At 33.3% G+C, this 27288-nt stretch overlaps 1 protein-coding gene across 1 annotated transcript in view; it reads left to right on the top strand.

Annotated features, from left to right (window-relative positions):
• LOC145279900 (transcription elongation factor S-II-like) overlaps positions 1 to 27288 on the top strand; it is a 64306-nt gene that overhangs the window by 18799 nt on the left and 18219 nt on the right. Inside the window, exons 3-4 of the mRNA XM_080131432.1 lie at positions 12392 to 12518; positions 23295 to 23492. Coding sequence (XP_079987558.1) covers positions 12392 to 12518; positions 23295 to 23492 — 325 coding nt within the window. The remainder of the gene's footprint in view (positions 1 to 12391; positions 12519 to 23294; positions 23493 to 27288) is intronic.

Genomic DNA, 27288 nt, shown 5'->3' with positions numbered 1-27288 from the left:
TTGTTGCCAGTCTTTAGAAACAATTAGTTGTATCTATCTAGCATTGCCTGGGAGTAAAATAAAAAATGACTTTAAAAATTAATTTTAGTTGCTTTAGTCATGTATTTTGTGAAAAAGGAATTTTTGAAGTTTTTAGTATTTGGTATTTAATTTTAAAGAACAAATAATGATGCATAATTAATTGGTGGGGGGGAATTAAAAGTTCTGTTTTAGATATTTATTTTACCAGAAGTCAAAGGAAATAACTAATTACATGATTACTTCTCTTTTAATGTTTAAGGATGTCTGGAGTGTATGGGAAATTTCTTCACTTTCAATTATCTTAACTGGAATAAATAATCTAAAAAAAAAACTGATGTGAAAAAAAAAAAAAAAAAAAATATTTGTACCAAAGTGGGAGAGGGGTGTTGGCAAAAGATAATCTAGTCTAAATATGGTATTGATGTATCAGATGCATCGGTATTTTGAAAATCCAGCAAGATAATTTTATATTAGATTGTACAGTCTTGATATATCTTGTCAATTAATCAATTACTTTTTTATAAAAAAATGAAAAGCTAACCTACTCAAAGTTCCATTTTATATAATCAGTCATTACAAAAGATAGTGGTTGATTTTTGTAAACATGCACTTATGAAAAATTAATGGAAGAAATTTCCAAATTAGTCGAAAATATGAGTCTTGAGCATCTATTGATCTCTGCTATTGAGCTGCAAAATTATTTATTCATAGTTTTTGACCATGATGCAGCAAAATCATTAAAAGTTTATTTCACTTTTTATACTGGAAAATTTTACCCTCTAAAAATGTGCTTAAAAAATTATAATCACTGGGCAAAAGATATGGAGGCTGTGATCAAGTCTTGTACCTGCAGTCTGAGTTTTTGCGGTGCTTTTTTTTTCAATTTTTTTTTTCTAATTTTCATTTTAGTATAAAAATTTCAAAAATTATAAATTGAAATGTTAAACGTATTATTAGAGATGTGGAGTGGGATGTTATTATTTAGGTTTAGTTCTATGATAAATTTTAGTTCTATGATAAATTTAAGATTGTTTTAGAAAAGGTCCCGAAGATTGTGTATGTAGTCATCAGCTAGAATATGAATAACATCGACATAGCATATGTAAAAAAGAATCGATTCAGGATTTCGCTTTTATTTTGATACACCTGTAACTACGATAAGAATCTTATTTTCGTCCATTGCCTTGGTAAAGGTTAAGGGGAGTAAATCCTGACAAAAAATCAGGTTTGGAGTCCTGATAGGTACGTGGTGGAGCACTGCAACACCTTCTCGGTAACTTCTGCAGATGCACTGGCTCAGGCTGTATTGGGTTGTTTTTTTATCGGACTTTGCATCACTGAGAGGGAGACAATGGTAACTGGGCAAACCTAGGTCTCCTTAACACCTGCCTAGACCTGCATCCAGAGAGGCAACTTCAGCTTTCACTTTATAGCCACACCAGACGTTGCAGTGCACCACACTAGATGCAGAACGTCATTGTGTCATTAGACGGAAGGTTTCCATCACATTATGTATTTTGTTTTTTAGATTTGTCAAATGGAATTTACTTAAAGTTAGGCAGAAAATTGAATCCATTGAAATTGTCAATTTGAGTTTAAATGTATTTCAGTCATGCGAATCATAATTAACTTCAAGAGAGACGAGTTATTGTTTATATTATTTATGATTACATCTATTGTTTTACAGGTACATCTAGTGAATAAGCTTTCTATATAGAGCAAAACAATGATTTTATTGTCCGGTTGTTTGGTTTGTAGGATTTGTCATAGTTCTTGTGCGGACTTAATACTATTTACTAGGCTGATAAGTTCATTTAGAGTTTTTTGTTAATTTGTATATGAGACTAGCAGGCCATCTGGAAATGTCATTGCCAGATGGATAAAAAAAAAACCCTAAAAATTATGTGACTTGAAGCTAAAAATGTATATGTAGGCATGCTCAGAAGCTAGTTGATTTACTTCTACTGAAGTCAACTTTTTTTCAATTTTCACTCCATACCACCTATTTTTACAAGCTAAAAACCAAATCGAAAGTGTTCCCGACATCTAAGTACCCTATGTTCAATTTTGTAGGCAAAATATTCAGAGAGGAGTTTCATAAACATTTCACAAACACCTACACACACACACACACACACAAGGTCACTTATTAGTGGCCCGGCAAGGCCACGGGAGACAACCAAGCAAAAAAAAAAAGTTAATTTCTTCCAAAGCGGCGAAACTGAAGCTGGCTTGCCAGGACACTATGTATCCAAATTTGGGCAAATTTGGGCATATTTTATTTGTTTGAAAATATGTTCTTTTTTACCAATTGTCATAAATTTTTAACCATAGAATAAGTATTATAATCTTCAAATTTTCATGTAATTTCATCCCATAGAACCAAATATATGAGCATTTCAATATTCAATTTGGCTACGAGTATATATGTGTATATATATATATATATATATAGAGAGAGGGAGATGTACCACCTTTTTGGTAATTTTATAAGTTCCAAATCTCAGTGACTATTGATCAGAATTTAACAAATGAAGGCTCATTGGAAAGGTAATAACCTGAATCGTGTAGTGGGCTATGTGACATTTGCTCATAAGGTCGCACATTAAGAGGATTATCCATCTTCCAGAGCCTATTTTTATCACTTTTTTACAGCCATAAAATGTTTCAATCATAGTCATTTGTTTTCCTAGAATTCCAAAATATCTAATATTTCCCCAAAACTTCTGGTCTTGGAGGGGAGACTAAAACTTGCTGCTATGGTTTCAAATGATCTGAAATAACAGTGAGGGGAGACTTGATTCCAAATATTTTCATGTTATGTCTCCCCTCTTTGGTTTTAATACATAAGTAAATTTCACAGTGTAAAAGGGTTATTTGATATTGGAGAGATTCATAATCATACCCGATTTCCAAAAGTGGGGAGATATAACATGAGAAATATTTGGAATCAAGTCTTCCCCCTTGCTGTTATTTTGGATCATTTGAAACCATAGCAGAAAGTTTTAGTGTTCTCTCCATCACAGACAGATTTGAGGGGAATATATATCCGTGTGCTAGAACATTTTCATCCTAAATTCTACACAATTATGCATGATGTAGAAACAAAGCATAAAAAGAATTAAGCATAATAGTTAAATGAAACGAATCTTCTCATAAGAAACCATAAAAAATGAATAATTAACGCTTTTTTTTTCTTCTTCAAAGGAATATGCAAATTAGTTAACCTTTTATGAAGTCGCTTGCATATTCATGACTGAGTATAATAAGTTCCTGAATTTTTAGGATCAGGATTGGTTATATTATTTTGGTTCTTCAGATTATTGTTCTTATTTTAGATGTTATTTTCAATGTTTAGTAAATTTAGATATAAGTCAGGGAGAGCAATTAGGTTTATGTGTCTTAACTATTCTATAATAAAAAAAAGATCTGTAATCAATTAATTGAGAAAATTGGTAATTATTGATGTTTGTATTATTGGCATGGTTAAGTTTTTAATATATTAGTAGGATTATTAATTCTTAAATTTTGTGGTCATCAAGAATTTGGTATGATAGATTTATTAAATACTAGCCGAGTTGCCCGCGTTACCTGGGTGTTTTGGAGGTGTGTGTTGAGCACCAACAAAAAAAAAAAAACAATTTTAGTCAGCAGTCAGGTTTGAACCCGTGACGCGAAGGTGGTAAAGAAAGTGAAAGAAAATGTGAACTTTTACCGCTACGCTACGAAGCCATAGGAAGTGGAAAGCGTTCAAATTTAGTGATGTTACTCAAGATGTTGACTTGCTAAGTGAATGCAGAAATGAACGTTGCCTGAAAGCTAAGTGTAGCTTTCCGCCATTTCATTAATTTGTTTCCCTCATGATGTTGGGGAAAACCAACTCCCCACAATAGCAATTGTTTGATATGAAAGGTTTTCCTCACATTGATCAAGTCCCGGCCGACGAATGACATTTGCTATCATTAATTTTGCTTTTATATGAAAAACACAAACATGTGAGAGGATAGAATAGCATGAACTTTATAAAAGTTGATGTAAATAAATGTACATACAGCATCCCTTTGCAAATTGTAGATATTATGATCTAGGGAGTATATAGAAAGTTCTAAAGAATAGTACACCCCCCCCCCCCGAGAACCTCGGCAAAAAAGCCTTTGCTGAACATACAAAAAATGCGCGCAGCTGTTTTGTCTTATATATATATATGTGTGTGTGTGTGTGTGTGTGTGTGTGTATGTATGTATATATATATATATATATATATATATATAGACTAGTGGGGTTACCCGGAGTTGCCCGAGTGTTTGGAAGAGTGTGTTGAGCACAAACAAAAAAAAAAGTATTAGTAGGCAGGCAGGCTCAGAACCTGTGACGTGAAGGTGGAAAAGAAAGTGAAAGAAAACGTGACATCTTACCGCTACACTAAGAAGACATATGAAGTGAAAAGCATTAAAATTTAACAATGTTAATCAAAAGTTGACTTGCTAAGTGAACAAGTTCACACAGGTGCAGAAATGAACGTTGGCTGAAAACCAGTTCAACTTTCCGCCGATTTGTTTCCCCACGATGTTGGGGAAACCAAGCTCCCCTGAAAAAGGGGGTAGCAATTGTCTGATATGAAGGGTTTTTCCCACATTGATCAAAGATAATTGTTTTCAAGACATCCTGATACGAAAGGCCACTGACGTCTTTGTATCGGTGACTTTTGCTTTATTTATACGAAAAAGCCGAACAAACATGCCGGAGGACCCTCGCGAAAAAAGCCTTTGCTGAAAATACAAAAACGCGCACGGCTGTTTTGTCTTTTATAGAATATTACAAATGTTTTGTCCTCTTTGTGATATTGGAATGGTTGCAGAGTTCATTTATGGCTTTTTTACATTGGATTATTTTTTCATACATTCTGCTTTTAAAGCTTTGGGTTTTAATACTAAAAAAGTCGTTTGGAAATAACAGTAGAATTAAGAAATTGAATTATTATTTTTAACAATGTTTACTTAAAAAAAAAAAAAAAAAACTCTGCCTAAATACATATTTTATCACTCTTTATCCACTTATATTTTTGAAAATGTCAACAATGCTACCCACATGACTGATCTCTTTTAGGTGTGGAGATTCAAGAGCAGCTTAATCTCATTGGATATATTTTTACCATGCTACCACCGTACACATCCTCAATACACTGAAGAAGGTGGACAAAATTTTTTTTATTTTTTAGGAATTTAAAAAAATATTTTGCATTCCTATATATAAATATGAAATAGAAAATTAAAATTTTATTTTTCACATTTTTTTATGCATATATTAAATTTCAACATACTGGAAATATTTTAAGATTGCTATTAAAGTAAGTGTGGTATTGTGGTGATTCCAATAATTTTGACTAAGAGTAAGACAGTATAAGACAGGATGACCAAAGTAGTAATACACATGGACGAAAAAACGCTTTGGATAATCACAGATTTCAAGGTAGTTCTACTAAAATAGCCATATTTTTTAAACCAAAGGACTTCAAGTCTTCAAATTACTACTGTTTTGTTCGGAAATGAATATACTTTCAAATGAATTAATAAATATGAATGTACATTATATATTTTAAGAATTTTAAGCAAATAAAGTGATAAAAATGTGAACGTCATACAATGGCGTTTTCGGTAAGGTTTTGTAATGACCCCTCTGTTTTCTAAAGGTCCGTACCATGATTGTATGAAGAATTTCGTCATGAAATTTGGGAACCAATCAGTAGAGGTGTTAATCTTAATACTGTCAAGTGTCCGAAATATTTTTGACCATTTCTTTTTTTGTCGTGTTAAAAATAAGACTTTAATATGACGAGTATCGAACATTTTGAAAAAAAAATTCTTCGGACACCCAGTAGTAAGTAAATCAATCTTTTTACTATCTTTATCAATTAAAAGTATTATTTTATGTTGAGTAGGACCGCGGTAATTGATAATTTAAAAAGACCTACCCGAAAAAAAAATTGTTTCTATTTCTCGAATTTGGTCAAATGAAGTTAGTATTACTAGAAGCAACAGCAGCAGCTCCAGCCTGTAGAATCAGTGATAGCACAGTGTAAACACGCGTTCTTTAATTTTTATTCCAGAACGAATTAAGAAAAACATGAAAATATGAATATAAATGTTCTTATGTTTAATTAGAGCTATTTTGTTATCAGAATAACATTAGTTTAGAACTATTCGGTTTTCAGAATGTATAATAACAACAATCCCAACCAATTCGGCATTATGAATCTGTTGCAATTTCTCACATTTCTCGTCAAATTTAAAAACATGGTTAAAAAAACAAAATAAACTTTTGTAGATATATAGCTTGCATGCACTTTTATTCTTTAAATTAGTTTTGAACAGCGAATTAAAACAATGTTTTACTGCGAACAGCCACAAATGTTTTTTTTTTCAAAATCAAAATAAGTATCAAAATCTCGTTTATACATAGATTCGAAAAAGTTGTCAAAAAACAAATATATAACAAATAAATGTTATCAAAGGCAAGTTAAGTTACTTTTCTACCTAACTGGATAATTTTCTAGTGTTTTTATTTAATGTAACATGTTTATTCAGCTCGAAAAACGTAGTGTTTACCGATGTATTGGAAAATTAAAAATGGCGCCTGGCCCGACTCTCTTTGACACGGTAAGTTTGAGAAAAGGAGTTAGAAATAAAAAAAAAAAAACTACAAAATACTGTTAAAAACTCACCGAATATATGTCAGCCTATGTCACGGTAACATATATTGAGCGAGTTTCTAGCAGTATTTTGTCTACTTTTTTATTTTTAACTCTTTTCCCCAAACTTACCGTTTCAAGAGTCGGGCGCCATTTTAAATTTTCCAAAACATCGGTAAACACTGTTTTCAAGCTGAATAAACATGTTACATTAAATAAAAACACTAAAAAATTATCCAGTTAGGTAGAAAAGTAACTTGCTTTTGATAACATTTATTTGTTATATATTTGTTTTTTTGACAACTTTTTCGAATCTATGTGTATTGTAATACAAACCCTCAAAATCTATATCAATATTCTTGAAATTTTAAAAGAAAACACATCAAACTACAATTAGGAAGCTTTTTATTTCGTTATTTTTTTTTCTACTTATTAAGCGAAAGATATTTTTACAACCTGCTCCAGCATAGTATAAACGGCCTATGGAATTAACACGTTCAACCTCGAAAATAGAAATCAACAAATTTATGGAATTTTCTTTGAAATTTCGCAACGCAGTTTCTTATTAAATTAAAACTAAATATAACATATGCTGACTTATTTACCTGTCGAATACACACACACACACACACACACACATATATATATAACTTTCTGTAAAATATTTATTTGAAATGGAAACGGCATTTTGCAGTTAGGACAACAAAACAAAAATGAAGTAACGGTTCGTATTCTGAAAACACTCTTTAACCCTAACAATAACACTAAGTTCGAGTGGCAAGCCCCCCCCCCAACAAAATACCTCTGTAAGCCACATACAAGCATCTATAACAAACAAACAAAAAATAGATCCTTCCTTAAAGAAAAATACACATAAAAATAAATTGGTTAACTGTCCTAAAATGCTAGAATGGCCAGGAAATGGTGAATTATTTTACATTAAATTTTTGTGAAACTAACCGCTCCCCCCTCTAATATTGTTTTTGTTAGCTTTGTCTCTGTCAAGTTTTCAGTATGTTCACACATAATTTTCCTTAGCCCCTACAATTAATTCAAAGTCCGAATGGCAACCCTCCCCATATTTTCATTGCATAGAAACCCTCTTAAAACTACACATAATCATCTTTAAAAAAAAAAAAAAAAGCATGCATATTTTCCCATAGAAAAAAAAAAAACAGTTAACTGCCCTAAAATGCTAGAATGACCTATATTAGGAAATTATTTTACATTCAATTCTAAAATAATTTGTTTATCTTTCATTAAAGTTTTTCATGGCATTTTATACATAATTTCCTAAAAAGGTAGAATCACATTTTGGAGGGATAGTCAGAAGGTGTTGGGTGGGGTTAAACAAGTGTTAATCTACAATAATACCAAAGAAATATTGCAATATATTCATTTTTAAATGGTCTTATGTTTAGATTTAAGTTTTTTGTACATAAAGCACATTACAATTCAACTTTGAGTTCTCCAACTTTTCTGTTTATGGATACATGGCATTTTTAAGGAATTGCTGCATATTTATGCACATTTACTGCAGATTATTTGGAAACCATAAACTTTGGGAGATTTTCAGTTGCATATTCTGATTCCTTGTACAAAAATACACTTATATGGTAAATTTCATTTCTTAGTCTTGTGTTTTAACAAAGATATGACATTTTTACTGAAAAAGTAGTGTAAAAAATGTGATGAAACGCATATGGTCTTAAAGAGGGAAAAATATCCAAACGTGTGAGGCACAAAAATAGCCATAACGTCCTTAATTTTAATCAGATTTAAAAAATTTAAAAAGATTCTTTCTTAGCTCATCAAGCTCTTTCTATGCATACCAATACTGAAATATTTCAAGCTATTTCAATTTTTTCATGTGTATTGCTAACCAAAGTCTCATTTTCCCTACATTTTTCGTAGCCTGGTGCTTAATTTGTCAAAATAAATTTTAATTTTTCCCAAATATAGTAATATAGTAAGTGTAGTATCTTTTCTAACATTTCACTGAAGCGAACATCTTTCTAGAAAGAAGTAATTTTAATATTAGTCTCAATTGAGTTTTCTTTTTTGTGAGCAGGATTTGCTTCACATTAAAACCAACAGAATAAGATTTATTGGGATATGGGTACATTCTCCCAGTAAATGTATGAAGTTATCATATACCATGGTCATCGGCGGATGTTTTCATGAACAGATATACTTCATCTGATTGGAATTGAAGAAGTGAGGACGAACAACCCGATCGGTGGGAACAACTTTATTTAATAATCAAAGGCTGCTCAGCATTGCTGGAACAGACAAAGAACAAATGACAGTAACAAACAAATAACAATACAAAATGTTCAGGTATCATTCAGGAATGAATGTAAGCATTATTGATCCCCCTCTACAACTTGAGTGGAATTCTTGACTTCTGAAGGAGACTTGCTTGGGAGTGGGGTGATTATATGTACCAGAAATTAATTGATGTTGTGCTGTATGTTGTACAGTGACAAAGGACCATTTGGTCCCTTCCTTATAAGTTTATATGGTATAAGTCTATATTGAAGCCAAAACATTAAGGTTTCTTCTTTTATGTTAAATCTTAGAAGTAACCGTGCTTTTATTTTTTTTTTGGGGGGGGGCTGTTGCTACCTGAATTATGACTTAATAGTAGGATTAAAGGAGGGTTATTATTTTCCACCCCACCCGCCTTCAAAAAAAGAAAAAAAATTTAGTTACACATCCTTAAAATTCTATTATTTTGGATAAAATCTTTGAGATTTTCATTTATATTTTTTATTTATGCCATTTGTCTCATCACTTGTGTCATTTATGTTATGATCTACAGATTTTAGTTTTACTGACAGTTTAAAATCAAATATTTATCATTAGTATTAACAATGAAAAATAAAAAAATTAAAAAAAAAATTATTTGTGGAATTGGAAGTTAGTTGGATCACATTTTTCCAATATCGATTCTGATCTCACTAAAAAGTTCTGATTTTTCTTGTTCTAATTGTCCCAACATTTGTAAAATATGCACAGAACCAAATAAACTGAACTTTTTGTATTCAGATATTGCCTGCTTGCATACCTTAATTTTTAATAATGCCTGCTTGCATACCTTAATTTTTAATATTGCCTTGCATACCTTAATTTTTAATATTGCCTGCTTGCATACCTTAATTTTTAATATTGCCTGCTTGCATACCTTAATTTTTAATATTACCTGCTTGCATACCTTAATTTTTAATATTGCCTGCTTGCATACCTTAATTTTTAATATTGCCTGCTTGCATACCTTAATTTTTAATATTGCCTGCTTGCATACCTTAATTTTTAATATTGCCTGCTTGCATACCTTAATTTTTAATATTGCCTGCTTGCATACCTTAATTTTTAATATTACCTGCTTGCATACCTTAATTTTTAATATTGCCTGCTTGCATACCTTAATTTTTAATATTGCCTGCTTGCATACCTTAATTTTTAATATTACCTGCTTGCATACCTTAATTTTTAATATTGCCTGCTTGCATACCTCAATTTTTAATATTGCCTGCTTGCATACCTTAATTTTTAATATTGCCTGCTTGCATACCTTAATTTTTAATATTGCCTGCTTGCATACCTTAATTTTTAATATTGCCTGCTTGCATACCTTAATTTTTAATATTACCTGCTTGCATACCTTCATTTTTAATATTGCCTGCTTGCATACCTTAATTTTTAATATTACCTGCTTGCATACCTTAATTTTTAATATTGCCTGCTTGCATACCTTAATTTTTAATATTGCCTGCTTGCATACCTTAATTTTTAATATTACCTGCTTGCATACCTTAATTTTTAATATTGCCTGCTTGCATACCTTAATTTTTAATATTGCCTGCTTGCATACCTTAATTTTTAATATTGCCTGCTTGCATACCTTAATTTTTAATATTACCTGCTTGCATACCTTAATTTTTAATATTACCTGCTTGCATACCTTAATTTTTAATATTACCTGCTTGCATACCTTAATTTTTAATATTGCCTGCTTTCATACCTTAATTTTTAATATTGCCTGAGAAAGAAGGACTCTTCTCAGTTAATTTACATGTGTTGGTACACACCATAAACATGTAATGGATAGCAAGTGGATCACTTCTATATTATTTTTATGGATAAATAAGTAAAGAGACTTAACTATGCACAAAGAGTTTCTTAACTGATATATCACAATTTGAATTTTTCAAGGAAATCAAGTGCTGATGGTTTGGTGCGAGTATGTCTAGTATATTATTAACAGTGAGTTCCCTAATGTCTAACAGATCTGTTTTGTGTTGGTTCGTTACAACCAGAAGCAACTAGTTAGGTTATTTCCATTTCTTTATGTTGTCCTCTGATACTGTACCCATTCTCCATCTCCAACCATTCAGTGTCCAAATAAGCCAGATTATGAATTTTAGTATTATGAAAATAATAAATTTGTAAATTTATTAAAAAAATATATATCGTCTAGTGTTTATTGAATGTTCTGTAATTTTGAATTTTTTTCCCCTGTAAATACCAGTTATGACTTTTATAATGATATTGGCATTATTATCTATAGATAATTTTGGTTTGATATATGCTTACTCTAAAACTGTTTGAACCAGTTCAGTCTGGCACAAAGCTATTCAATATTGATATCTTTCATTATGCTGTGAAATTTCAATTTCTTCAATGATCATCCTATCTAACTTATAGTTAGACCCAAATAGCATTTAAGCTGAAATATCAAACTTTATTTCTGATTTTGTTATTGTATCATGTTATTGCCAATATAATAATGGTTACAATTTACTTAAATGATTTGTCCAACCTGCTAAAAAATATTTTTAAATTGTATAAAAATAAAATTCTGCAAGATGCCTAAATCATTTTTAATTATAATAGTTATAGATGTTAAGCTTTAAAATGTGTGAACAAATAAACTTTAAAATGACCTTGCTGCATTCCATACAATGCTGAGTATGTTAAGCTAGTTTGCACGAATATTGATTAGATTCATGTTGCATGCAATTTGTTTTTTTTCCAGTTTTATCTCCTTTGTCATGATTTTATATATATGTATACACACACATTTTTTTATTTGTTTTACATAAGCATTTTATGTCACTACACATTCATGACTGTTTCGGTCAGCCAGTTACAAGTAACTTTTCAAGCGATGTTGCTTATACAAAAGTAGAGTCCGTAATTATATGAACCTTGTTAAAAGAATTCATTGGTTGTTTCACCTCTGGAAAATATTAATCTGAAATAATATATATATATATGTGTCTGTGTATGCCAAATATGCTTTACAATTGATAGACAAAAGATTTAATGTCTGTTTCTTCAGATGAAAAGAATTCTATGAATAGTTTCATGTCATATTTTGAATAATTCCAAGACTAGATTCTAATTGTAAAATGTATGGCTTTTTTTTTTTTTTTTTTTTTGATTAAGTCTAAAAACTAAAAAGAGAATTAGGATTAAAACTTCCCATCTTGATTTTCAAATTAAAATTGAGAAATTTATAAATAGTAGATACCCAATATACAAGATGATGTCTTTAGACTAATTTAGTTTTAATTATTTTTAAATTATTTGCAAAAATATTTTCACAGTTCAAAATATTTATGTATATGTAAAGCTAATGCGATATCTAAATTTAAAATTATTTTGTTTTATTAGAAAACCAGAATTGGTATGACTGTAAACAATTTCCGCAAGTCAACTGACCAAGATGAAGTGATCAGTTTGTCAAAAGCTCTAATCAAGAGTTGGAAAAAATTGCTTCCAGGGGAAACTGCAAATACAAGTAAGTTTTCTTAATTTATTTTTGTAAGTATATCACTAATCTGTGTCTCCTATTAAATGCAATCTATGGGAAGATTATATCATGACCACAGAACAGATAGTTTATCTCCCCACCCCTCTTCAAAAACAACAAAATGTTTAATGCTTGACAGAATAGTATTAGGATGAATAAACATATAGGAGAAGGTAATGCCTGGAAGAGCAGTATAATGCTCACAGAACAAATAACAACACTATCTCTCTTTCCTTTGAACATTGAAAGATAATACAGTCTGAAATAAATAAACTAAGCCTGAAAAGATGGTACAATTAATATAAGTAATAGTATAGTTTCAGTTTCAAAAACATACGAAATCTCCATTAGTTATAGATTTAACTTTTATTAGAATGTAAAGTGAAATTGGAAAATCAAATATTTAAAAAAATCTCTTATTTCTTGTGTATAGTTTAAAATAATTATCTCTTTTACTTTCATTGTTCCAAGACTTGGTATAGACAATGTGCAAAAGTAGGTGTGACTTATAAAAGACATAAATTTATTAGAAATTACATTATTATCCTAAAAGTAACATTTAAATTATAATTCAGTCAGTAAAACATTTTAAATGAGTTAACAAAATGGCTGTCGAGATTTAGACAAGTGTGGAAGACTATAATTGTAATGATATTTATTTTAGTTTTATATAAGAGATATGGTTTAATAATAATAGCACAGCCGGGATGAGATCAGGCCTACATGCTTTTGAGGTGTCTAGGTTTTTTTATGATATTTACTTGAGATGGGGTGATTTTCAGATCATCTAGTGTGGTTTCTGTCCACAGGAAAATCAGGGAGAGAATGGTTTGCTGGGTCCAATGTAGAGTTTGATGGAAAATAACGGGCAAACATGTTAGCTTTCTCAGTTGCTGTGCAAACAACCTCATGATTGTTGGATAGTGGGAGAATTATTGATTGCCCATTATTTACTACATTATTGTAGATTTTCCAGAAATCATGAGTTCCTAATTTCTGCGCTTCAATGCGTTTCCTGGTGGTTTCAGTATATTCACTCTTAGCTGTTGCTACTTCTTTCTTACAATTACTTCTAGCTTCTATATACTTTGTTTGTACAGGACTTATGCTGGATAAATCTATGGTATGCATGTTGTCTTTGAGCAATGGCAGTTACGCAAATAGAAGTAAACCATTGGGGAGAGTGGGGTTTGCTATAGAATTCTGAGTAGGAACATGTGCTTTAATTGCTGCTTTGAACCATTCAGTAGTCTCATTTGTGCACTATTCTGCAGGAAGAGAAAACATATTTCCTCATGGGTTGTCTCTTATCTGATCTCTAATGGCATCCCAGTCAGCCTTATTTTAGTATGTTGTCATTTTGAGCAATGGCTCTTCAACTTGGGGTCGAGAGTTTAGAGTGATTCTATAAGTATCACAGCATGATCAGCATTCCTAAGTGGACAATCAGCATTTGTTACACAATTCTCAGGATCTTGTCAAAAATAGATCCAGAAGTGAGGCTTGCTATTCCTGGCGATCTGGAAGACTGGTCGGGAATGTTATTGTCTCTGTCAAGGAATGGGATATAGAAAAGTTATGGATGATGCTATTAGCTGTGATTGTGTAGTTACAGAAGCAAAATAAATTTCTGTGGTGGCTGTTAGTCATTAAATACATGTATTTGGGCACTAGTGTCAAGGGAGAGTGCTACATCTATGCTGTCAGAGACATGATTGATTATAAAGTTGATGGAGAGCAATAAAAAAAAAAATACAGATAGCTAACGCTATGTTGTAAATTTAGTTTAAAGCACACAAAGGTCTGGTTACCTGATTCTAGTTTAGATTCCCTAGACATGGGGAGGGTGTTACAAAGACTCCAAGTCTATTCCTGGTAAAGTCCTTACGACAAAGTGGAAGATAACCAGACATGTTAAAGATGTTAGAGAGGATGGAGGAGTGCAGGTTAGTTTCACTTAGTGCTAAGATATCCAGGGGGTTTGCTACGAGAAATGATTCTACATCATCTAAGTTAGTTCTAAGTCCTCAGATATGTGTAAATGCAAGCCTCAAGGGAGGAGGGGTGAATGTGGGTCTGGTTTGAACATTTTTTTTGGATTGAGCTGTCATTTCATTCTATTTCGTAGTTTAAGATCTAGATTGAGGTGCTAGGCAAAACGGATGTGCATAGCCATCATCATGCAACACGAGTAGATCATCAGCTGGCTCCTCGTCCACAAAAATGTGGCCTCAGGAATGTCCACCAGAGATGAGTGCAGGGTGCCTTTCCATGCGCGACATGGTACTATAATTATCCCTATATTACACAACTGATGATAGAACAGCCGCTCTAAGCACTATCAAAGAGTTAGAGCTCCTATACTGTCAGTTGGAAACAGCCACCAGCAACTGTCAAACCAGTACCCTCAAACCTGTCCGACAGGAATAGCCCACTCCAATCATGTTAGCATATATGGTAAATAAGCACCTCCAAGATGCCCAGGTATAGGGGAAGGGAATAAGGCAAATGTGGGGGACAGCATTCATTGTCCTAGTCAGGAAACAAGGCTAAGCACTTGGCGTCTCTAATGAGTCCTTGTGGCCGCACCTCTGCTCCTGGATAATATGCAAAGAAGGAGTATGGAGTATAGATAGGCAGAGCCTAACTACTCCTTAAGCAATTTTGCAAACCGGTGATTTGATCAAGTCACCAGCTCTAGGGAGGTTGTTATCCAGGAACGAGGAGGCCTCCCTCGTATGTTTGGTGCCAAGACGTACGAGATCAGTGGCACAGGTTTACAAATCGGTTTTCCTTATCCTAGATGGATGACCTAACCAGATCTACAGGTCCATCACCACTGAGAGGATTTTCCCTGCACCTGGTTTCAAAGCCAGGTATTTCCATGCTCTCACATGGATAGTTAGGATTAATAGAGTTAGTATCAAAGAATTAGTATCCGCTTTGAAGTTACACTCCTCAGAATATGATTAAGATTGGTTACGTTTTTAAAGGAGGTATGTATGAGTGTGGGATGTAGATTAAAGGTGAATATCTACTATGACTAAGAAAAAAAAATCAAATATGGTTTGTGGATTAGTGACTAAAAATTATAGTGTAAGGGTTAGGGTATGGTTCAAAATGTGCTTTAGGTGTTAGTTTTCAAGTCAAGATAATCACCAGTACTTTATCCCATCTAATGAAAGAAAGATATAGTTGCTTGTTAATATAGATGACTTATAATCTGGGCACAAACTGTGGCTATTAGTTATCTATTTTATAGATATTCTATAGAGTATAAATATAGGTTAAGCTAATGCATCCCTTAGCAATAGAAATTTATAGATGTTTAGTATTTATCGATTTTGAAAAGGTAAGCCTACTAAAGTTTAGGACCGGAAGCTAAACCCTCCTCCCAATGTATGTGTAAAAGAAGTGATTTTATATCAGCTTAGGGAGAAGAGCAATTGGTTTTTTATCTAGTTGAAACAGGAGAGATGATATAACTTACAAGAATACAGCATTAATATACAATATAGATATATAGGATTTTGGGGGGGATTTAAGAGTATAAGGATTTTTAATATTTATCATGCAAAACAGACAGGCAGGCGTCTTGGAGGCAAAGTATTATCCCTTTAAAGCAGACATTTAGAAATAACATTTGTGCCAGTTATTTTAGTAACATACATCAGTAACAATAAACATGTGGCCAGTATAGGCCTTATATTTAAAAATTACACTGAGAAATTATGATTTCCAAAAAAAGGGAAGCAGTATAATTAAATAAGAGCAGGAAAACGGGTTTAGTGAATAACTTAATTGCTTCCTAAGCAGTGGTTTGGACAATTTAGCAGTTTTTGTATGGTTTTGCTTTTATTTTTGGAGATATCTCATATTTTGTACTGTACTGTAATGCTTCCACTTCATCAAGATATTTCGGTCTGTCAGATCACTGCAAATCCTGTCTGAACAGCTGTTTTCGTTTTGGTTGTGATGTTACACAAGATCAATGAAAGTTCTGTCTTTGAGTGGGATCACTGTGGATTACATTGGATAACAATCGGATTGTAATCTGAAAGTTATCCAATTACTGAATCAAATGGAATTTGGCAATTGGATTATCTCCCCCACTCAAAAAAATAACTGGCATAAATCAATAAGAAGCAACCCATGGCACTATAGCCCTTTAGAGCTTTTTCCTTGTTTTTTATATAGGAGTCATTACTTTTCAAGGCCCAAAGGTCACTCGAGGATAATGGTTAATGAGTGTACAGAAGTCAATGGCACAATATCCTAGTAATTGTTAGTAATGGAAATTTGGTGAATTGGATTACTTAAGGGGATGACTCCTCAAGAATTTGTTTATATTGGACTTGAATATGATCAAATTATAGTCAGCTAAAAAGCAGGCAAATGGAAAAGAGTTTCACAGGCGTGCAGTTCTAAGAAAGGAGTTTTGTTCATGGAATCTATGTTTAGTATTAGGCATAGAAAAAGAGTGAGGGAAATTATTGATAGTGGTTTCAGTTAGGTGTTTTTCATGAAAGTTTGGGGAGGGGGGGGGCATAGATTGGAGTCCAGACAGGCACCTGCCATGAAATAGTGATAGAGTAAAGACAGGCTTGTAACGTCTCTTCTGTGGGAAAGAGGTTGTAGGGAAGAGAAAAGGGCACCCCCACCAGGTTACGAAGTCTATTTTGAACTTTGTCGAAGCATCATAAGAGTTTCCAGCAGCTCCTGGCCAGATGTGGCAACAGTACTCCATCTGTGGATAAACCTGACTCTTACTTAGGTAGAGAATTGCATCAGCAGTGAGATATCTACTGGAGCGCTAGAAGGATCCCACAATTTTTCCAGCCCAGAAGCTTGTCAAAACATGGAACCTCCCCAAGACGAGCCATTCATTTCAATTGATGCCAGATAGAGGAGAGAATCAGAGAGAACTTGGTCATTTACGGCTTTTGGTGTGTTGACATAGATGGTAATGTCATCAGCATAATTGTCTTCGGATGATCTAAGGATGTAACTTGGAAGATCATTGATGTAAATCAAGTAAGAGAGTTGGGCTCAAGATGGGCCCCTGAGGGAATCCGGCATTAATGTCGTGAGCTTCTGATTTCTGACCATCAACCACTATTCTCATGAACCTAATTGAGAAAACATTTCCAGTTATACCGTAGCAGGAGATCTTGTGAAGTAGGCCTTTATGCCATACCCTATCAAAGGTTTTTGATATGTCAAGAGCAATTGCCCTAGAAAGGAAGCCTCCATTGAGAGATTCGCTAATCCTATGAGATATAACCATTAGCAAATCTGTTGTAGATCTAGCAGAACGGAAACCATATTGTATGTCACTAAGAAGGTTACTTTTGCTGAGATGGTTAACTACTTCTCTATTTAACACGGATTCCAGCAACTTACTCATGACGCACAGGAGATTTATTGGTCTGTACGGAGAGGAAGATGACCGATCACCTGAATTCTTAAAAACAGGACATACTGGTGAGGTTTTCCGGAGTGTTGGGAAACAATTCTCTTTAAGAAAACGCTTAAACAGCTTTGTAATATGGGAACTAGGGTCAGTTGCTTTACTGGAATCAAGGTTTTTGATTAGCTTGGTAACATCAGATATTTGTATGTCGCATAGTGTGTTTTCTGATAAAGGAGGATATACGAGGGGCTGAAGGCCTTTATCGCATAGGGTATAATTAGTTGCATAGTTCTTGGCAAAGAGTTTGGCTTTGTCTTATGCTGACGAGATTACTTCAGATCCATTGATGATGGTTGGGATAGAGCACATGATTCTGTTCAGGATCCTGTTTGCTATTTGCCAAAACTGGTGGGAATCAAGCCACTGCTTAGCTATTTTGGACTTAACGGACTGAACATACAACTCTCTTAGCTATTTTGGTGTTAACGAACTGAGCATATAACTCTCTCGCATTCTTTATTACTCTTTTACAGTGATTGCTGGCAGTCCTAGAATCGGCTTTAGTCTCAGTACAGCTTCATGTTTTTCCTTTGATCCTCTTTTCATAAAGGCAATATTATCCTTTTAAAAATTTTTTCTTCTGTATAATGTCTCTTTTGTAGCGCTCAGAACGGCTGCTCTATCATCAGTTGTATAATATCAGGATAGTTGTAGTGCCATGTCGCGCATAGGAAGAGGCATTACTTCTATATCTGGTTGGCTTTCATGAGACCACACATTCTAGACTGAACTTGGCTATATTGGCATCAAAACAGGCCAACTTTACTCAACACTCTTCCCCTAATCTAACATTAAACAAAAACATAATTAAATGACAATCCAAACAGATATCACAATAAAACCAGACAACCACCCAAACAAAACCAATTCGCCTCTGCCTTGAGGCTCGCTTTCACAAATATCCATAGACTTAGAGGTAATATAGATGTAGTCTTACCTTTTAGTAAACTCCGTGGATATCTTGGCATTAAGTGAAACAAACTTACTCTTTAATCCCCTCCAACTACTTTAACATTACAGGATACCTCCCTCTTTGCCGTAAGGACTCAAATAGATGTATGCCCGTGCTTAGAGTCTATATTCGTAGCACCCTCCCTTAAACTACAGAGAAAAATCTTGAATCGGATGACCAGGCTTTTATGTACTTTCTACTAACATTTCGTCACTGCGTTACTTATATTTTTTCTGCTGTTTTCCCTCAAGGTAGAATTGTACCCTAATCGATCATGTCTTTGATAGTATAGATGCAGCACTCTCCTTGAATAGTAATGCCCAAATACATGCGTTTGGTGACTTTAATGTCCACCATAAAAATTGGCTTGGTTTCTCAGGTTACACAGATGCAGCTGGACACTCCACTTATAGCTTCTCTATAGACCATTCCCTCACATAAACAGTAATGTTTCCAACTCACCTACCAGATCGTGAATCTCAGCAGGCTTCACTTCTAGACCTATTCCTCACCACAATACCTGAGGATTGTGTGACTAATGCCATTGTCCACGTGAAAACACAGACCACCTTGTGGTATCAGTTGACATCACATTTAAATCCCAACCTGAAGATGAGGAATCATTGCTCAAAACCACAAGGTACTACAGCAGAGCTTACTGAGAAACCCTTAGAGAACACATCTGAGATGCCCCATGGACCGATATCTTCTCGTTTCCTGCCAATGAGACAACTGAATGGCGCAAAGCAGGAATTGAAGCACATGTTCCCACACGGAAGTATTATGGCAAACCCCACTCACCCCCATGGTTCACTACAGATTGTGCAGCTGCTATGGCATAAAGACAGCATGCATTCCGCCAGTTTGTACGTCATAAGTCAAATACAAATAGGCAAAATTCGTAGATGCTAGAAATCATCGTAAAAGAGAAATAGTGACAACCAAAAGACAGCATACTGAAATAATCAGGGAATGGATAGAATCACCAAAGATAGGAACTTGTGATTTCTGAAAAATCTATAATAGTGTAGTGAATAAAGGACAATTAGTAATTTCTCCACTGAGCAACAACCAGAAGGTTGCATGCACGGTAACAGAGAAGGCTTCTAACTTCACCTTAAAGCCAACAAACAACTCCCTCCCAAATTTCTCTATGCGGACTAAAGCCACATTAGATAATGTAAAAATCACCCCTTCTCATGTCTGCAACATCATAAAAAACTTAGACACCTCAAAGGCGTGTGGGCCTGATCTCATTTCTGCTATAATAGTTAAGAAATGTTTAACTGAGCTAGCCCCCATACTTTCCAAGCTCTACAATAAATGCCTTGTTGAATCTTGCTTCCCTAATAGCTGGAAGATGACCTCTGTGGTTTACAATATACAGGAATTCTGATGAAAGAACAGACCCTCTCAATTATCGCCCCATTAATCTCTTCCCCCTCTTCACTAAAATCTTTGAGACCTTAATTAATCAAACACTAGTTCACCACCCCGCAAAAGCAAATCTTCTCTCTGACAAACAGTATGGATTCGAGCACTGTCGTTCTACTGTATATATTTTAACATTTATCTGTGAATGCATTTACCATGTACTGCATAAAGCGGGTGCAGCCACAGCTGTAGCCCTTGATATATCCAAGGCCTTTGACAAAGTCTGGCACAAAGGACTGCTAGTGAGAATTATATGACTGGACGTATACTAAATAGATTTTAGACAATAGAAGCATACAGGTTGTCATTGATGGACATACATCCAAGCAACATAACATAAATGCAGGAGTGTCTTAGGGGTCGATCCTTGGACCATTATTATCCCTGATATTTAAAAACGACCTCCCTGATAATATTGTGTCCGAGATGGGTATATTTGCTGATGATACAAATGCTCTATAACATGCATTAGGGAAGAACAGATGTACATAAATCTAAGACAATGGCAGAATCATTATAAAATGACCTCCAGACCATAGTTAAATGGGGATGCAAATGGATGGTAACATTTAGTGCTAGTAAAACTAAGCTACTCTCCTTTAAAAATTACAAGACGCCTCTCGAACCGCCTATATCGTTGAAAAATAACACCCTATTTGAGAATTCTACCTTCAAACTCCTTTTTTGAGATTATTTTACCATATTTTACTTTGTGGGCAATATGAACTGGAACAAATACATAGAGGACATTGCAAAGTCTGCTGCAAAGATGATGGGTTCCCTCTATCGAGCTAGAAGACTACTCACACCTCTACAAGGCCATCATTCACTCATGCATGGAATATTGTTGCCACATCTGGGCTGGTGTATCTACCACTAGCCTCTCCATCTTGGATAGGTTCCAAAAAACAGTTGTCAATCTAATCGTTTCCACTTTATCAACTAAGCTCCCATCGTCACAATGTTGCATCTCTGTGCCTGTTTTAATGGAATGTGTTGTGATGAACTTGTTGCACTTGTATCCTGTACATATCCCCGACAAACCCGTTTAGCAATAAGATCTCACCCTTTCACTGTTGAAATCCTCTAGATGCCAAAAAGCTTTCTATTCTAATAGTCTCTTCCCTTGAACAGCTAGGCTTTAGAATCCCCTTCCTGCTACCTGCTTTCCTGGTCATACTGATATGCAGAAGTTTAAATGTAACATAAACCGACATCTTGCTAATCTTTCCTAGACATGGTCTCAAAAAGTAGCCTTTTTCGTCCAAGTGGTGATATGCCTTGTTATGAGTTAGCGTGAGTAAAATAAATAAATAAATAGAGCTGGTAGAGTGTATATGTGAGTATATTTGTCATACAAGTGAATGTTATACATGAAAAGTAATTATAAAATGCATGCTGAATAGATGTGGAAGGCTGGTATATGGATCTGTAGAATAGATTTCCACATAGGGGTCAAGGAGTCGGAGTCGGGAGTTTTAGATATCAAAGGAGTCGGAGTCGGCATTCTAGGAATTCAAGGAGTTGGAGTCGGACTTTCACCATCCGACTCCTCAACCCTGTTAATAAATGATCTTTTTTCTTTAAAATGGTATATTTTTTTTTATACTTAGAGATTCACAATATTGCGTGCACCAAATTTGAAAAACACCATTTGTTTTTTTTGTTGTGTTTTTTTTTTTTTTTTGTGTGTAAAAAAATAAAGTCGTGTTCACCAAAATTAGTGACATAACTTGAAGTAACCTGGAAAAAAAAACTATTAAAGACACAAGAAAAAGAATTGTATATCTATAAAGCAAAAAGATTAAATTTTATTTAAATCAAAACTTTATCAAAATAACTAAAAAAAATAAACAAGATGTCGCAAGTTGAAGTTAAGGGAAATTTAACTTTATTTATGAGTTTTTGCATCCTAAACTAGGCTTTTTTTTTTTTTTTTAATTCAATGACTACACTAACAATTTTGTTATTCATCATAAAAAATAATTGAAGCAATTATTAAATAGAATGCAGATTTGTAAAAAAAAAAATAATGATTTGTTAAAAATATTACAGAACAACAAATTTCCAGTTTTTTTTTTTGTTTTTTTTTTTGTTTTTTTTTTTCAAATGTGTTTATATTTGTTGAAAAGTGAACCAGACCAGCATTCTATATGCGCTTGTTTGATCTCAGAAAATAAATGACATTTGGGATAATTCTCGTGTGTTTATGTACTACTCATCTATGTGTCCAGAAATTTTGAAGTAAAATATTTGTAAAAAATTTAATGCAATCATTTTTTTTTTTTTTTTTTTTTTTTTTGTAACAGTTTGCTTCTCAATTTTAACAATTTCTTTTTTCTTTCTTTCTTTTTTTTTTAATTAAAAATTCTTATACTGATGATACTCATATGCAAGAAAGAAAATTGCATTGTAAAATTACAAATAAAATGTTATAAATATATATTTGAGATCATTTTATTTTTCTTGTGAGAATATTCAATAAACAATGCGTTATTAAGTGATAATATTGTTAACTAATTTTTTTTATTACATTTTATTACCATGTAATTTATGGTCTTTTTTTCGTAACATATATATACTCACTATATATTAAAAAAAGGTTTCTTAAAATCTATGGTGCTTTTTCATAAAAAATGTGCAAATTTAAACATTTATTTTTTTCCCCTAGGGTAAAAATAGTTAAGTGTTTAGATTGAAAATTGCTCACTGCTTTAAAAGTGAATATGTTCTAAGGTTGTAAACAACCCCCAGGATACATTAATTTCTAATTGGTATGCATTACAATAATATATTGCTGTTGATTAATTTTGAAAAATAATGCAAATTTTACTCCTTTTATGCTAGGCTTAACATTTTTAATTTCAATAACTATTTGATTGTCTTTTCTTTTGTTCTCTTATAGAATCAACTTCAAGCAAACCCAACAATGTCACAAAAGTAGATGAGTCATCTCGTGACAGCACCGACAGCAATTCTCATGAAAAAGAAAAGAAATCCGAATCAGATGTGAAGTCTATAATCCAAACTAAAGCCACCGATACAACTGATGCTGTTCGCCTAAAATGTCGTGAATTATTAGCGAATGCCTTGAAAATAGATAGTAAGTAACGTGGCGTTTGCTTATTTCAATGTTGAAAACCTGTTTTAATGAACAATTCTTGCATAATCGTGTCATCTGCTGATTTGATTGGATAAAGTCACTTCTCGCTCGGTTTGTTTCTCTCCATTTAAATAAAACCTTCCTTAAATAACCAGAATATGTTTACTTGCTATATTTGTTTTGTCAGACAATAATTGAATAATCATAAACGTTCAAGCCAGTCCAGAATATGCCGTCTTCACAAGATTTGTGTTCCAATCAGTCATTTTGAAGTGATAGGCACCTACTACATGCTTTAGTCTGTTAATAAGTACCATCGTGAATTGGTTTGGTTTTACGAATGCCTCTTCATCTCCACTATTCATAGAAACACCTTAAGCCAGCAGGACATTCAATGAAATTTTCTGATATTTATATATTGCTTTTAAAAATGACATTTTCTAAATGTCCGTTATTTATTGAATAAGTATATTTTGATAATAAATGCATGCTGATATAGAGAATGTCAAGATTTTCAAAAGAAAGAGGAATAGATTGCAAAACAATTTACATTTCTGTTCTGTCTATGCCGATGATGATATCTTTATCATCCAGTGGATATTTCTCTATCGGCTAAAAAATCACTTGATACTGTGGAGTTTAAGAAATGATGACTTCTTGGCTTGTAAGACTCACCCAGTTTGCATGATGGGAGGTGAACGTCTTCAGTTTTCACTACCTAATGATTTTTTTTTAACTGCTTCTAGTCTGTTTCTGACTCCTAATTTTGTTGATGAGACACTGTAACTTGTGTATTTCTAATTTTCATTTATGTTTAAAATTTATCTCGATTTATTTAAAAAATAATTTAAAGTTGTAAAACCAGCATTAAATAATTAAAATAATTTAAAGTTTTAAAACCATCATTAAAATACAAAAACACTTTTGCTAACTAGTTGAATTGTTGAGTGTTTTTTATTATTTTATTGTTTAAAAATTTTTATGTTTGCATGTATGTGTATACCCCAATGGGACCCTGTTTTGTATTTGCATGGTCATGTGAACTGAAAGCATTTAATTTGCATATACATATGAACTGGGAACATTTAATTTAGGTAGTAAATAAAATGTATTTCTATGTTAGTGTCATAAATTATTGAAACTGTAATTTTTTGTGTTTTATGAAGTGCTAGGTAAATTATTAAGACTAAAATGTAAAAAAAAAAAAAGAAAAAAAAGCAATACTCTCATAAAGTTAAAAATGAAATAGGCTTAATGGGCATATATGCCAGCATCAAATTTTGCGTATAAAATTGAGAATTCTCCCACTACCATAACCACAAAACAAAAACATTAATGAAAAATTGCCAAAACCATCTTTTTATGGAGGAGAAATCTTTCTAGATTGAGGTAATTTTGTTTAAAAAAAAAAAATTGGATATGCATCAAGGATATTTTCATGTTTATATGTATATTTGAATTGGAAGCATTTAATATTATTGATATTGTGTTATTTCAGTGCAGTGGTCGCGTGAGATAACACGGGTAGAGGTTTAGGCTTATAATCATGGTGTCCCCATTTTGAATCTTGTTAGATTCAGCCACTCTGATGAATTGTAAACAACGAAATACGTCAGTGGATAATTATATTTGAAAGTGTATATATATATATTATATTATATCTATATATAATGAAGTAAGCAAAAATTTTATTTTTAACGAAGTAAAACTTATCTAGATAGATAAAGCTCAACACTGTTAAGAGGAGCAATTGTATTTAATATCAATATATATTTCCTTCATTTCCAATCAAAATGTTCTTAACCCTGCTTTTATGTACATTATGTTTTGTATAATACTGGCTCTTCTCCTTTGATAGGAAGCATTTAGCTTTAAAATACCATAGCCTAAATAAGTTGTTCTCTCTTATTCTTTCCTTATTGATCTGAGGATATATTAAAGTTAGGTAACTTTTATTCCTCATCTTATATATATATTAAATTATTCGTGTGTGTGTATATATATATATATAACGTCATATAGAAACATTGTTTTAATTTGAATAAAATAAAATACTCATCAAGTGCGCTTGAAAGCCGAATACAACATAATATTAGGAAAATAAACAAATATTTTACTTGTTGAAATTTATCACAAATATATGAACTTTCATTTCATCCTTGACGTTATTCTCGCGTTGCCTACGCACAGTTCCAACATTTCAAAATACAACCGCTAGAAACAACGCACGGCTCATTACAGATTTCTTTCTCCAAATTTACGACATGGCAAGGAAAAAAAAAAAAAAAAAAAACCACACTAAAGATGGCATATACCTCTGAAATATATTTGTGATAAATTTCAAACAAGTAAAATATGTTTATTTTCCTAATATTACGTTGTGATTTAGCTTTCAAGCGCACTTGATGTGTATTATTATTTGCGTTGTCGGCAGCTGTAGTTACTCTCGCTTCTCTTTATTTGTCACTCAGTCCTCATTTTTGTAATGAGTGATTTTTCTGACAAAGGGAGAAGAAAAAGCTGTATTCTAGGTTGGCAGTATTTTGCGTGAACAGTTGGCAAAGATGGCGGAAATTTTCTGTTCTATGTCTATCCTTGTAGCCATGTCACTAGTAAGGGTGCTGGAGGTAAACGTTTTATCTGGGTTGACGTTATCCGCCTGATAGTCAGGGACCCGAACCTTGGATTAACCACTAAGGAGGCTGTCCTATCAGCAGGTGCAAAGTACTGGGGCTGCTGTATTGCCATTTGGTGAATGAATTCTGGACCATGCAGTAGTCTCTGGTGAGGCCTCTTGATGCCATACTAGTGGGTAATTATTACGGCTTTATCTTATGTGCTACAAAAAAAAAAAAAATTCTTCGTTACTTTTCTCTCTTTGTTTCCCCTCTGTCTTGCTCTAAGCAAATCTGATGACCTAGTCCACAAACTCCAAAATTCCATCATGACAAGTTTCAATAAAAAATACACGATTAAACCCGGATCTGAAACTTCCAACGTAGATCCCCACTACCATGTCTCCTTCTCCAACATCAGGGGTCTACGTTCTAACCTTCCAGAGGTTGAAGCCCAATTACAGGAGACTAAACCAGACCTTTTCTTTTTAAGTGAAACTGGAATTGGACAGACTATTTCCCTAAATGAGTTCGTAATTAAAGGATACTCCAACCTAACTTTCAAAACTGACCCCCAAGATCGCCATGGGCATGGAATATGTGCCTATATAAAAGATGGCTTTCCATGTGGTAGGGACATCTCCAGAGAAGATCCTAACTTACCCTATATGTGCTTCCGAGTAGCACTAGCTCACACTACGGCATTTATATTTACTCTCTATCGCCCCCATAACAGCGGAGTTACTATCTTTAAAAGCATATCTGAGAAAATTGACCAAGTTCTATTAGCATATCCTTCAGCTAACATTCACGTATGTGGAGACTTAAATGTTCACAATGTTGAATGGTTGACCCACTCAAACAAGACCGATGATGAGGGGAGATTCTGTCATGATTTCTTCATTGCTTATGACCTCACTCAGATTGTTCACGAACCCACCCGTGTGCCCGACAATGACAGCCAGTATGCAAGTCTCCTAGACCTTTTTCTCACAACTTGCCCTGAACTATGTTCAGTTTCCGTTCTGTCTCTTGGATCTTCCGACCACTCAGTTGTATCAATTAAGATAAAAATGAAATGTAATAAGTCCTTAGACGTATCTCTCCATCGTACAGTATATCGATATACTATGGCTGACTGGGATAGTTTCCGTACATTTATATCGGATCTTCCTCTGCGT

Source organism: Euprymna scolopes, chromosome 7 (assembly GCF_053919585.1).
Source record: "Euprymna scolopes isolate OS-2025 chromosome 7, ASM5391958v1, whole genome shotgun sequence".
Lineage (NCBI taxonomy): Eukaryota > Metazoa > Mollusca > Cephalopoda > Sepiida > Sepiolidae > Euprymna > Euprymna scolopes.
This window is presented reverse-complemented; position numbering and strand designations above follow the sequence as displayed.